Raw genomic sequence first — 13,266 nt, 5'->3', positions numbered from 1 at the left:
AGTTCTTTTTTAACACCGGGAAAACTATACCCAAATTATGGCATAGCTGCAATTGCTTTCTAAAACTTGGCTCCCGATTTACACATAAGTTATCCATGTTTTCTCTCGAGATTAAATGCTTTTGGTTTCGTGATCCAGGTTGCATTACTACACTTTACTAAATACTAACGGTACATTTCGATGAAACGGAGCTTTCCTGTTAATTTACAGCGCTATTTTTTGGAGCCAGATGAATCATTTCGAATAATTGTGTAAAGTTTATTTTATTTCGACGAAGCACAGTAAACATGGCGTCTCGACAATAACAGTTTCGGTAAACTTTAATTACACTCCTTCAATACTAAACAACCAAAGGTTTTACAACTGAAAACGCTTTTTACCTAGAATTTAAAATTTATTCCAATATTCCAGCTTTTGAAACGTCCACAATGATGATTAACGTTAACTAGACAAAATATTCATACTTATGATCAGAACAGAAATCGTGTTTTTTTTTTTCACTTACCTCCTTATCGTACTCTAACTGTAACACAATGTTCGCAACATTAAAGGAAAAAACACTAATCCAGCGTTAATTAAAAAGTAAATTTCACTTTGATTCAAAAATTACTAGAACGTCTGCTTGATAGCAACTTTGAATAGATCGGCATGGCGTTAGTTTCGTTCCCCGCGGTTCTCAGTCAAGCCCGTAGTAGTAGCTAGCAGCTGGCCTCTCATTCCAACTTTCCTTCGATTTCGCGTACCGACACCTCGCCGATTCAATACCCGAAACATTTCCACTGCATAGGTAAAACTACTCTCGTTAAGAGGCACGAAATTTAAGGGGAGAAAAAAAAATAATAACAATAAATAAGTTTATTGAACATGGATCGAGGCTGAAACAGTCAAGACATAACGTATCCCTTTTATATTGTACGAACCCGACATATGACTTTCGTTACTATGACTCCGTAAAAATATTCGATTTTTTTTCTAATAGGGGCACTATTTATTTCTTTCACTTACCCTCAGAGCTATTGTGAGGAGAGAACAAAATGCGTAACAGACCCATTCATGTAAATTTGTGTGGCCCTGAAAAGGGCCTTTTTTTTTTTTTTTTTCCGTCCAAATGCCAGGAAAAAGAATTAAGCTCGTTCGCCACGAATTCGGCGGGCGAGCTGAATATCCTTTGGCATGATGGTGACTCTCTTGGCGTGAATAGCGCACAAGTTGGTGTCTTCGAACAAACCGACGAGATAGGCTTCGCTAGCTTCCTGCAGAGCCATTACGGCTGAGCTTTGGAAGCGGAGATCGGTCTTGAAATCCTGGGCGATTTCTCTTACGAGCCGCTGGAAGGGCAATTTGCGGATCAAAAGCTCAGTAGATTTCTGGTAACGACGGATTTCTCGGAGAGCGACTGTGCCGGGCCTGTAACGGTGAGGTTTCTTCACTCCGCCGGTAGCTGGGGCACTCTTTCGGGCAGCCTTGGTGGCGAGCTGCTTCCTAGGGGCCTTACCCCCGGTACTTTTCCTGGCAGTTTGCTTAGTCCTGGCCATCACGGATCTTAAGCGGAAATCGACAAAAAAGCGTCTGCTGAGAGTGAGATATAAAAATCGAATGAAGAATCAGATCTCACGGACCTCCGCACTATGAAAATTTTCGCGCCGCGAAGTTACCGCCCTCTAGCGCCTGATTGGTCAGATTTTATGGCGCGTCAGCGCCTCGCTTCTCCCGTTGGTGAGCTCTTTTTCATGATTTCGCCGCATTTTTTGAACTTTGCTTCATTCTCGCTTGTTTAGATTTCGAATCAACATGTCCGACGAAACTGCTGCTGTTTCTGCCGCAACTCCTGCTGCTACGCCTAAGAAGAAGGCAAAGAGTGGCCCTAAAAAGCCAAAAACCATGCCATCCCATCCCAAGGTTTCCGAGATGGTGGTCGATGCTATCACCATCCTCAAGGAGCGTGGAGGTTCCTCTCTCCAAGCTATCAAGAAACACATTGGAGCTCACCACAAAGTTGATATGGACCGACTGACCCCATTTATCAAAAAATACCTGAAGAGTGCTGTCGCAGCTGGAACTCTGGTGCAAACCAAGGGAAAAGGTGCGACCGGCTCCTTCAAACTCAGCGCATCAGGCCAGAAAAGCAAAGAACCCGGAAAAACCACAAAAAAACCCAAGAAAGAAGGTGCAACTGCTGCAAAAAAACCCAAGGCCGCAGCAAAGAAAGCTTCAAAGCCCAAACCAAAGGCAGAGAAGAAAAAACCAGCTGCCAAAAAGACACCGGTCAAAAAAGCTACCAAAGCCAAGAGTCCCAAGAAAGCAGCCAAGGCAACAAAGCCCAAGTCTCCAAAAGTGAAAAAAATGAAGACCCCAAAAAAGGCTACACCCAAGAAGGCAAAAAAATGAACTGACTAGGGAACAAGATTCCTCCAAAAAAAAAAAAAAAAAAGGCTCTTTTCAGAGCCATCAAATACAGTAGAAAAGATTGCTTATGTGCATTAAAAAAAAAAAAAAATCAGAATCTGGCATGACACCACTTTAATTATCAAAGGCAAAAGACATACATGACTATATTTGATAACCGAAGTTGCTTACTAAGAGTATTAATGAAAGACAGTCCAGAATTTTTTTTTTTTTTTTTTTTGGGGGGGGGGGGGGGAGCGGTGCACTCTTACAAGCATTTACATAAAATACTATACTATGGTTAGCAATATTGCTGATGCAAATACCTCTCTAACTGAATGCCACTCCAAATGAAATTTTTTCATTTACTTACCAATCATTGTTTTGGGAATTAATGGGTGGGTTATTAGGGATGACTCAATAGGAAATATATCAAAGTCTATATAACTGCTGAAACCTATGTCACATTATTTGAAAGTGTCTGACACACTTTCAATGAATTTCTGTAACCTGGTTGGGGGGGGGGGGGGGGGTTAGAGGATAAGAAGAAGAATCACAATGGCTTTTTATTTCTAAAGGTAAGTTTTTTTTTACAATATTTTACATTAAATAACAGATGTTACTTCACATAGCTAACATTGAGAATATCTTTTTATTCTGTAGTACAGTATGTATGTATGTACTATATTACATTTCATTGCCATACATATTTATGAAGTTTGTAGACTTCAATGTGCAGTTAACAGAAAACAGCCAATCTTTTAATACACTTTGCAGTTTAAGAGCAGTAGAATGACCTGTGTCATAGATGATTTGTGTATTTTGAACACAGCAGAAGAAAAAAGTTCTGACAGAACTAAGCTTTATTTGCCCTGCAAAAGCAACTTGCATATTTTGCTCGTGTGTATGGGGGGGGGGGGGGGGGAATTTCCAACTGAAGTTTTTTTTTTTTTTTTTTTTAAACAAAACAGCCCAGACAGCTCTGTAAGAACTACTGTATTAGGACTGGCAAAAATGTTAAAAACTGAGGCCTGACAAAAGTAACACTATGTGTGCAGTATGTGAATTAAAAAGTAGGGGAGGGGGGGGGGGGGACACGAAGAGTCAAAATAAGGTATGTTAATAAGTAAATGTTCATTAACTCACTTATACGCATGCATGCATATTTCATCTTGCACCAGGGGGGGGGGGGGGAAACCTCAATACATTTCCTATGCAGTTACACAGACAAAATGTCAGAGAATGCCTTTATACAAACAAAATAAGAACAAGTCATAGAGCATTAGGGACAAGATAATTAATTAATAAATAAATAAAAAAAACAGCAAAGGAAAAAGAAATGAAAGTAGCTATATCAGTAATAATATTCTTTACACCAAATTTAATATCTAATTTCCAAGAGTCTGCAACATTTATCCGTAATTTCAAGGGTGAACGAAAATGAGCAATAGCATTCTTTTTTACTAGTTTTGTGTGGCCCTGAAAAGGGCCTTTTTTTTTTTTTTCTGTGGGAGAAGGGGATTAACCTCCAAAACCATAGAGGGTTCGGCCTTGCCTCTTGAGAGCATAGACGACATCCATGGCAGTTACAGTTTTCCTCTTTGCGTGCTCAGTGTATGTGACAGCATCACGGATAACATTCTCAAGGAACACTTTGAGAACTCCACGAGTTTCTTCGTAGATGAGACCAGAGATACGTTTCACACCTCCACGGCGAGCAAGACGCCTAATTGCAGGCTTAGTGATACCTTGGATGTTATCTCTCAAAACTTTACGATGCCTCTTGGCGCCACCTTTTCCCAAACCTTTGCCTCCTTTACCTCGTCCAGACATGTTGCAACTCTACAGTATGAGAAACCAAATGCCGCGATCTAAAATTATCGACTTTTATATTTTTGTCAAAGCTGGCTGCTCCGAAACTCTGATGCATATGCCCCGCCCCGCATGAGCAAGACTCCCTGCTATTGGTGGAAATGATAAACACAGACAGCTGTGAAAAATTTTTAATTTTAGAATTTTTTTTTTAACTATTAATTTTTGAAAGCACCATTGGTAAAAAAAAAAAGATTGAGGATAAAAGTTTAAATTAGAGCAAAACAACAGAAATGGCACTGAAGCAATAATACGACTCCTGATTGGAGAAACAGAAATCCGCAGCTCTGTCATAAATATTAAAAATTTTGGGTCTCGGCTCAGAATTTTTTCTATCTCGGAGAAAATGCCACCTCAAGCATCTGGAAAAGCCGTGAAGAAGGCGGGCAAGGCCCAGAAAGCTGTCCGTACTGGTGACAAGAAAAAGAGGAAGAAGCGCAGGAAGGAATCTTTCGCTATTTACATCTACAAAGTCTTGAAACAAGTTCACCCCGACACTGGAATCTCAAGCAAGGCTATGTCCATCATGAATTCTTTTGTCAATGACATCTTCGAGAGAATTGCAGCTGAATCTTCAAGACTGGCTCATTACAACAAGAGAAGCACCATCACCAGCCGAGAAATCCAAACTGCTGTGCGTCTCCTCTTGCCCGGTGAATTGGCTAAACACGCAGTTTCTGAAGGAACCAAAGCCGTCACCAAGTACACCAGCTCCAAGTAAATTTTCCCCATGGAAAAAAAAAAAAAAAGGCCCTTTTCAGGGCCATACAAATGATGTCGAAAGAATGCCTATTGCATTTTTGTCAAAATAAGAAATGATTACTCAGTTATGGGGGAGCAAAAAAAAAAAAAAAAACAATCCACACAGAGTTCTAAAAGTTAACTTCAAGGTAAAAAAATTAGCGGATGTAAGACATGAAAATTATGGAGATAAAAAAAAATGGTGAACATGTATTGAATAACTGATAATTGTCAGAAACAGAAATAATAACATTGATAATAGATTGAGTGACAAGTAATAACAATAATGACAGTAATATTACTTTATGATTACTAATGACTGAATTTTGAGAATAACTTACATGCTCACTCAGGGTGCAGAAGAGCTCAACTCCAAACACTAACAGAGGAGAGACATGAAAGAGAAACTATGTTTAATAATACTAGTCCCTCTTAGATGTTCTTCTCTGTATCTGTTCCATACCAAAGATAAACCTTGTGCGAAGATTTGCTCGCATAATCCTTGTATAGGATAAAAGAACCTATAAAGATTTCAAACATGTCACAAGAGGAAAAAAAAAGAAGATGACAGAAGAATGAAAGATATTATTTGAAGAGTGTTAAGGTCACATCTTCTACAATATACTAGGAATTCACTGTATGGCTCAAAATATATAGTGTCCTGACTGAGGTTTGCCCCCCCCCCAAGCTTGTGTATGTGTGTGTGTGTGTATAAATGCAAACATGTATGTATGTATGTATGTATGGACACGTAACACCAGGGGGAATAATTTGCATGCGAGATCACAGCAGTTGAGCTCCTTCATTTTTTTTTTCTCCAAATTTTTGGGGGAATTCAGTACTTGAACAAGGACAATAGGGCTACAGCAGTTCTATCTGATAGAAATTAAGCCCAGCATAGCATGCATACATACACAGGAGGATTAAATTTGATATGGTGTAAAAACCCCAGTCTCTTGTGCGTGATTTCTCTTTCTAATTTTCAAGGTTGTCATTAATTCCTTTACATGTAATGCATAAACAGTTACACTAAATATTATAAAAAATTTTCAAAATATGATAAATGAGATGCTTCAAATAAGAAAAAAAAAAAAGATGATACGCTATTGGATCCCGAGCATTCACAGAATTTCAAGCGGGGAAACCTCATTGGCCAATCCGACATGTCTCCCTAAGCCGGAGATAGAAAAAACCAAATCCGAGAATTCATAAAAGGGCTGAATAGCTGGCCGACATTATTTCGAAAGTTTCATTTCATTTTCGAACTTCATTATGTCTGGACGTGGTAAAGGAGGCAAAGTAAAGGGAAAGAGCAAGACTCGATCCAGCCGTGCAGGTCTGCAATTTCCAGTCGGCCGTATCCATCGTCTGCTGCGTAAGGGAAATTATGCCGAAAGAGTCGGAGCTGGTGCACCAGTGTATTTAGCTGCTGTGCTCGAATACTTGGCTGCTGAGGTTTTGGAGTTGGCAGGTAATGCTGCAAGGGACAACAAAAAGACCAGAATTATCCCAAGACATCTCCAGCTCGCCATCAGAAACGATGAAGAGTTGAACAAGCTTCTGTCAGGAGTCACCATTGCTCAAGGTGGTGTTCTCCCCAACATCCAAGCTGTCTTACTCCCCAAAAAGACCGAAAAGAAAGCATAAATCCCCTGCACACGGTGGAGGAAAAAAAAAAAAAAAGGCCCTTTTCAGGGCCACACAATTTACTTGAATGGGAATGTTATTACTAAATACATTAATGTGTGCATAAAACACTTTGCTTCTCATTTGCACATATTATTCTAGCACTAAAAAAATTCAACTATCGATTTTTTATGGGATGTTAATTGAAGTTTTTTGGTTCCAAATTCAAAGAGTTAAAAAAAAAATGACAAAATTCAATTTGAATATAAATTCTTGTGCAAACAGATAGCTAAGTATTTTATTACAAACACTGAGTGTAGCACTCTATTTTGACAGGATTTTGTTCACTCAAAACTATCACTAAAGCTAACAAAATATTTCCGAGTCCGATCACCAGTTATTTTTAAGACGCCGAACGATATACCCGAAAACGGTCGAAAATTTATAAGTCCAATTTCCAGTTCTTTTTTAACACCGGGAAAACTATACCCAAATTATGGCATAGCTGCAATTGCTTTCTAAAACTTGGCTCCCGATTTACACATAAGTTATCCATGTTTTCTCTCGAGATTAAATGCTTTTGGTTTCGTGATCCAGGTTGCATTACTACACTTTACTAAATACTAACGGTACATTTCGATGAAACGGAGCTTTCCTGTTAATTTACAGCGCTATTTTTTGGAGCCAGATGAATCATTTCGAATAATTGTGTAAAGTTTATTTTATTTCGACGAAGCACAGTAAACATGGCGTCTCGACAATAACAGTTTCGGTAAACTTTAATTACACTCCTTCAATACTAAACAACCAAAGGTTTTACAACTGAAAACGCTTTTTACCTAGAATTTAAAATTTATTCCAATATTCCAGCTTTTGAAACGTCCACAATGATGATTAACGTTAACTAGACAAAATATTCATACTTATGATCAGAACAGAAATCGTGTTTTTTTTTTTCACTTACCTCCTTATCGTACTCTAACTGTAACACAATGTTCGCAACATTAAAGGAAAAAACACTAATCCAGCGTTAATTAAAAAGTAAATTTCACTTTGATTCAAAAATTACTAGAACGTCTGCTTGATAGCAACTTTGAATAGATCGGCATGGCGTTAGTTTCGTTCCCCGCGGTTCTCAGTCAAGCCCGTAGTAGTAGCTAGCAGCTGGCCTCTCATTCCAACTTTCCTTCGATTTCGCGTACCGACACCTCGCCGATTCAATACCCGAAACATTTCCACTGCATAGGTAAAACGCTGTTTTTTTGTTATGAACGTATCGCACAATTATTGATTTAATAATGAAAAACAACAACGACTTCTACTGTGAAAATGTAGGAACAACTACTTCCACTTAGCGCAAATGAAAACAGAATTGCACGTGTAAGCCCGCAGGGCGGCTGTCAAAAAATTTGAATTCAGGGGTTAGAGGGGCTTGCGACTACGCGGAGCAAGCCCCTCTAACCCCTGAATTCAAATTTTTTGACAGCCGCCCTGCGGGCTTACACGTGCAGAAAAGTGAAACAAAATTTTTTCCCTTTACAGCCAACGAAAACATAACCCGCAGTTTACAAGGTGAAGTAGACTTAATGACGCCACAATAAACTTGCTGTCGCCTCCAAGTAGACTTTCTGGTGGCATAATAGACTTCCCGCCGCCAAACTTCATTCTGTGCCTTCGATGCGAAGCAGACTTACCGACGCCTCAAAAGGAATTTTTGGCTCCAATCGGTATTATTATTAATATTATTACTTCCTTTTTACATCAAACTATTTTTTTTCTTTCCAGCATAGAAGGATGAACTCTTCGTAGTTGTGTAATGTGCAATTTTTTCAATTGCATACTAATAGTGTTCTCATTAACTGCATTTTTACAAAAGTTACTTTTGGTTTTAAATTTGTGTACATCAGGGGTTCTGAAGCTCTGTACGCCCTTTTGATTTCCGGTCACCCCCCCCCCCCCCCCGCCGCGATTTATATATTGTCAATGCATGCAGTATGATTAGAAGTTGAAACTGGTTATGAAAAGAAATATGGATATTTTCATTTGCAAAGTGAATACTGCTGCAGGTTTTTTGAACCACACCACAGGGAAGTTTTGAAATTTAACCTTGCTCAATACATTGAATTTATGTATGCTAATACTGAAAGCTTAGAATCAAAAGAGATATATTTATGTAAATTGCACTAAAAATCTCTTCCAAAGCAACTTGCTTGATGAATGTATTGTGCCTTTAATTGAAAATCATTTTTTGTGCTGAGCGCGGTCAATATATATCTTAGTCACGTCTCAATAACTCGATTATTCCATTATCTCAAAATTTTTATTGGGTCCCAAACTTTTGTGCAGTTGTAGAAGCATCCCATAACTTTTTAACCAGTTTAACTGGAACGTTTTAAACAGTCCCTTGGGACTTCGAGTTATTGAGTTGACTGTACTATAATTTTAATAGCCTCTGTGTCAATTGAAACTTCTAGTCCTTTGAATATTAACAAATCCATCCCCTCCCTCACTCTCTCTCACACACACACACACACACATCCATTGTAAATTGATCATTTTGCTTTAAAATGTGTACTACACGTCTGTTCAAAAACACCCATTACAGTTTTCTTGGAATTTAAACAATTTGCCAAAAGATTAAATTCAATTTAGAGTTAACGAACAAATATCTTTAAGCTTGAAAAGTAAATGCAGGAACTACTAACATTTTTGTGCACAAAAAATACAAATTGCTGTAGACATATATTTCAGGGTTAGGAGGAACCTCTTTCTCAATGCAAAGAAGTTTGAGCTTTTGAATGAAAAGTCGTCTGAGAAAAGTGACATGGTGAAACAGAAAACAGTATAAATAGCAAAAAATGGAAATTAAGAAAATACCAAAATAAAATGACACCTACAGCTGAAAGTAAATATTATTCCAGCCGAAGAAAACCGTTAAGTAATAAATTTCCAATGCATTGCATCCAATAAACAAGCGAATAAATAACACCACTCCGAATAAAATAGCAATAAATACACTGACTATGGAAGCAATGTAGCAGATGCAGAAATAACAGACTAAAGGATAAAGGAATGGGGTCATTTCCAATTTTTTAAAGTTTTTTTTCTGAAAGAGCATGCGTAAAAACATAGGATCTGACCATTTTTTAAATAATTTGTTTAATTTTAATATTTAAAAAAAAAATACTTAAATCGGTGCGCTTTCATTGTTTAAGCTTCTGCCGATGACATCACAAATGATGAAATGCCATTCACAGAGCAAAATATTTAATTCTCATCTTTACTCAGGTGTATTGGCAACAATATGGTTGATAGCAAGGGTAGAGGGCAATTTTAATTCACTTCTTGATTATCATAATGTGGAAATGCGATAGATAGATGCGCCAAAGAGCATCATTTGTGACGTCATCAAGACCACGCCTTGTTTAAAAAATCAGACATTTTAAAAAATTAAGAAATAACTGTTGGGAAAATGTAAGTATTTTCTTGGTCCATGTTGTTATTTATTTTTTTATTTATTTATTCTTTTTATCATTCAATCAAATTCAGTGACAAAAAGTACTACTTTTGACTGAAGGAAACAACCCCATTGGAATTAGTTTATCATAAAAAGAAAAAATATGAAAGAAAAAAATGGAAAACAAAAATAAGAATTGTACAGACAAAAAAAAAACATAATAAAGAGGGGAGGGGGTGCCAGTTTACATAAAAAAAAGCAAACCAATTACAAAAATGGAATCCACACAGAAGAAAAAACTGAATTGCATGAAGGTCTTAAACTAAACTAGACCAGTTCCTCAGGATATGGAAATATTCCCAAAAATCAAAATCCGCCAAATTGGGCCATTTTTGGATAATTTGATAAGATTTAAAATCAAGAGAGTGATTTGAATTCCATAAGTGTGCTGGATTTATTTAACTGTTGTGTTTTCACATTGCTTTGGTGTTCTTTTAAGCGAAATTTGAAAGAACAACAAGTCTATCAATGTATCCAAGTCTGCAATAATTGCTATCAATTTTATAAATCCCACTACAATTTTGATGGTGATTAAAATCTTTAAGAGATGAGAACGAAAGTTTATGAATGGGAGAAAACATTACTTGGAATTGAAATCACTTCAGAATCTTATCAACCTGAAAACTATTACCAGGAAAGAAAGAAAGACAAAACAAACAAAATTCTTAATATTCAAAGTTCTATTTAGGACAATATTTTGAGATTTTTTTTTTTTCAAAGTTTTTTATAAATAGTATCAACTAAGGTGGACGGATAGAATCCAACAACAGCCATATCATTTAAATAGTTAAAGTTAGCCATTAAGAAGCTCCCATAAAGAACAAACATTCATTAGATGATAAACAAACTTGTTGAAAGCTAAAATATTTTTGACAATTTTTTTGCTTTAAAATTCATCTTGAATAAAAAATTTTTGACATGTTAATGACTTTAACTTTACTTTACCTTCCAGGGATGAGGAGAGGCCATGTACTGTTATCTACGAGGGACAAGGAGAGGCCATGTCAGCCCAGTTGGAAACTAGGGGCCTAGATCGAAGTCAAAGTTATGTAAATTTGGTGAGTTTTATTGGAGGAGACCAAGTTGACAATGGGACAAAGTTCCTAATTTTAAAAGTAGTAATGATTTTGATGTAGAAAAAATTTAAGGTGTTTCTTATTCTATTGCAAAAACAAATATTGCTTCTTGTTAATTCTAAAAATGAAAATTTTTTTTGCAGAATTTTCTTTAATTTTTTCTTTTTATTGATGGGTCAAAGAAAATGTTGAAATATCAGTTAAATGAGGAATGCAGAACAAAAAAATAATCGAAAATGGCATAAAACATATCGTCTATGCATATAGGCCAAGCTTAATGTTTCAGTTTTTGTTCTACTCATCTACATACATTACGTTAATATTACCTCTCTAGTAGGGATGTGTCGTTCATGAACGAACGGGTCAAAAAGAACAAATCTTTAAAATGAACGGATCCGTTCGTGCACCAAAAAAAATGAACGACCATTCTTTTGAATGGTGAACAGTTTGGAACATTGTATTGATGCACTTGTGACGAAATCAAATTTTTTTTTCTTGAATTACACTCATCTTCAAATTTTTAACTCTCAATGAATCTCAAACTTCTTTTCTTTCTGTAAAGTGCAATTCATTTCGAACTTTTTTAATTTTTGCTTTGTTCACACTAGCGGCCCGTCCTGACCTTGTTCGGGTTAAATTAAGTTTAATAGTAAGTGACATTTTTGTTTGGTTTTTATGAGATTTTAAACAAATTGATTTACCTCATTTGCTGATCCAGATGGACCAGAACAACACAATCTTCCCGTATGCACTGTTGTACAAGTTGTACGTTTGAACTTCAGATTTGATGATGGTGATGGCATAAGAAATTTTCATTCGAAATTACAATCAATGAAATTGGAAAATAAAATATGCAGGGACCGTGGGGATGCAAGGGATATAAGCCAAATGTTCTACTGCTGAAGCTGTTATAACAATACTCTAAATCATATTATTCCTTGATGATTTGAATTGGGGTCTAATTACATTGCATAGATTAGGCAAATTAAATTGCGAAATAATATTATTGGGATATTACCTTTAATTTTAATAGTATGAAGAGAAGTCCTGATTAGTTAAGGAATTCATGTGCATGATCCACAGCGTTGTTGGCAAAAACTATTGCCCTCTCACACATTCACGTGTAATTTTTTTTTTACAAATAGTCTTGGTTTCAGGATAAATGTTGAGGATCAAATCATTTAGAGAGAATTTCCAAACTCATATATTTTGATAAGATATCCTTTTCAAGGTATTTTCCCTTTGCTTGCAATAAAATACTAATAGGGTCAGGTGGGGTAAAATGGGTAAGAAATGGCCTACTTTTGGATTTTGACTCAAATATTTTTGTCAAAATATTTTGTTTCTATTTTTTTTTTTTTTTTTTGTTGTTTTTTTTTTTTTGTTTTATGTATACATTACATGTGTTGAGTAGAATTAAATGATTTTCATACATAATTTGATACAAATTTATTTTTGAGAGGAGTGTTTATGACTATATGTTTTCTATACCCATTTTATCCTACACAGATGAAAATGGGTAGCCTGTGGGGTAAAATGGGTATTGAAGTCTAAGAAGTGATAAAAAAAAGCATACTATTTGTCCCATTTGTATGATAATATAGACTTAAGAGTCAGCTAACAAAATTTAACTATTTAATTTTAAAAAAATAGTGCAAACAGTAAATTTGATAAAATATTAATAAGGTTTCTTTCAATGCATGATATCCATACTTGTCATTCTTCAAAAAAGTAATGGCCTCTATTGTTAAATTGTGGCTCATTAGATTTTTTTTATTTGATGTTTTTCAATGAAATCCATGTCATCTATATCAGGAAAAATAAAAAAATATCTCATCTCAGATTTTGTGAAAATATTTCATCTCATAATACTTCCCTCAACAGCCATATATTTGCCAATAAATTCTTGCTTGCTTCCTCTAAGTATAATATTTATACCCATGCACCTGTGCTTGCTAAACTTTGCTTCATAAGCATATTTTTAACAGTTTCTATTCCAGATATTGCCTATGAATGGAAGCTTTCTTTTTCCACTATTTTTTATTTATT

The 13,266-nt window shown here is 36.1% G+C and overlaps 4 protein-coding genes and 1 long non-coding RNA gene across 5 annotated transcripts in view; 4 read left to right on the top strand and 1 right to left on the bottom strand.

Moving 5' to 3' along the window:
* Positions 1-1,088: 1,088 nt before the first annotated feature.
* On the bottom strand, positions 1,089-1,593 carry LOC129222248 (histone H3). The gene has a single exon (XM_054856727.1). The coding sequence runs from the start codon at positions 1,533-1,535 to the stop codon at positions 1,125-1,127; it is 411 nt and encodes a 136-aa protein (XP_054712702.1). The 5' UTR covers positions 1,536-1,593; the 3' UTR covers positions 1,089-1,124.
* Positions 1,594-1,646: 53 nt separating this feature from the next.
* LOC129222244 (histone H1B-like) lies at positions 1,647-2,407 on the top strand. Its single transcript, XM_054856724.1, has one exon. It carries the CDS (start codon positions 1,792-1,794, stop codon positions 2,386-2,388), a length of 597 nt encoding a protein of 198 aa, XP_054712699.1. The 5' UTR covers positions 1,647-1,791; the 3' UTR covers positions 2,389-2,407.
* Positions 2,408-4,588: 2,181 nt separating this feature from the next.
* LOC129222255 (histone H2B) lies at positions 4,589-5,006 on the top strand. The gene has a single exon (XM_054856734.1). It carries the CDS (start codon positions 4,604-4,606, stop codon positions 4,976-4,978), a length of 375 nt encoding a protein of 124 aa, XP_054712709.1. The 5' UTR covers positions 4,589-4,603; the 3' UTR covers positions 4,979-5,006.
* Positions 5,007-6,235: 1,229 nt separating this feature from the next.
* LOC129222253 (histone H2A) lies at positions 6,236-6,674 on the top strand. Its single transcript, XM_054856731.1, has one exon. It carries the CDS (start codon positions 6,271-6,273, stop codon positions 6,643-6,645), a length of 375 nt encoding a protein of 124 aa, XP_054712706.1. The 5' UTR covers positions 6,236-6,270; the 3' UTR covers positions 6,646-6,674.
* A 1,477-nt stretch (positions 6,675-8,151) lies between these two features.
* LOC129222259 (uncharacterized) overlaps positions 8,152-13,266 on the top strand; it is a 32,103-nt gene continuing 26,988 nt past the window's right edge. Inside the window, exons 1-2 of the long non-coding RNA XR_008580577.1 lie at positions 8,152-8,351; positions 11,094-11,199. This is a non-coding gene — a long non-coding RNA (uncharacterized LOC129222259). The remainder of the gene's footprint in view (positions 8,352-11,093; positions 11,200-13,266) is intronic.

Source organism: Uloborus diversus, chromosome 5, assembly GCF_026930045.1.
Source record: "Uloborus diversus isolate 005 chromosome 5, Udiv.v.3.1, whole genome shotgun sequence".
Classification (NCBI taxonomy): domain Eukaryota; kingdom Metazoa; phylum Arthropoda; class Arachnida; order Araneae; family Uloboridae; genus Uloborus; species Uloborus diversus.
This window is presented reverse-complemented; position numbering and strand designations above follow the sequence as displayed.

What these genes read in the sequence shown, in the direction of transcription:
- LOC129222248 (XM_054856727.1), bottom strand. Translation starts at nt 1,535, where the DNA reads ATGGCCAGGACTAAGCAAACTGCCAGGAAAAGTACCGGGGGTAAGGCC.
- LOC129222244 (XM_054856724.1), top strand. Translation starts at nt 1,792, where the DNA reads ATGTCCGACGAAACTGCTGCTGTTTCTGCCGCAACTCCTGCTGCTACG.
- LOC129222255 (XM_054856734.1), top strand. Translation starts at nt 4,604, where the DNA reads ATGCCACCTCAAGCATCTGGAAAAGCCGTGAAGAAGGCGGGCAAGGCC.
- LOC129222253 (XM_054856731.1), top strand. Translation starts at nt 6,271, where the DNA reads ATGTCTGGACGTGGTAAAGGAGGCAAAGTAAAGGGAAAGAGCAAGACT.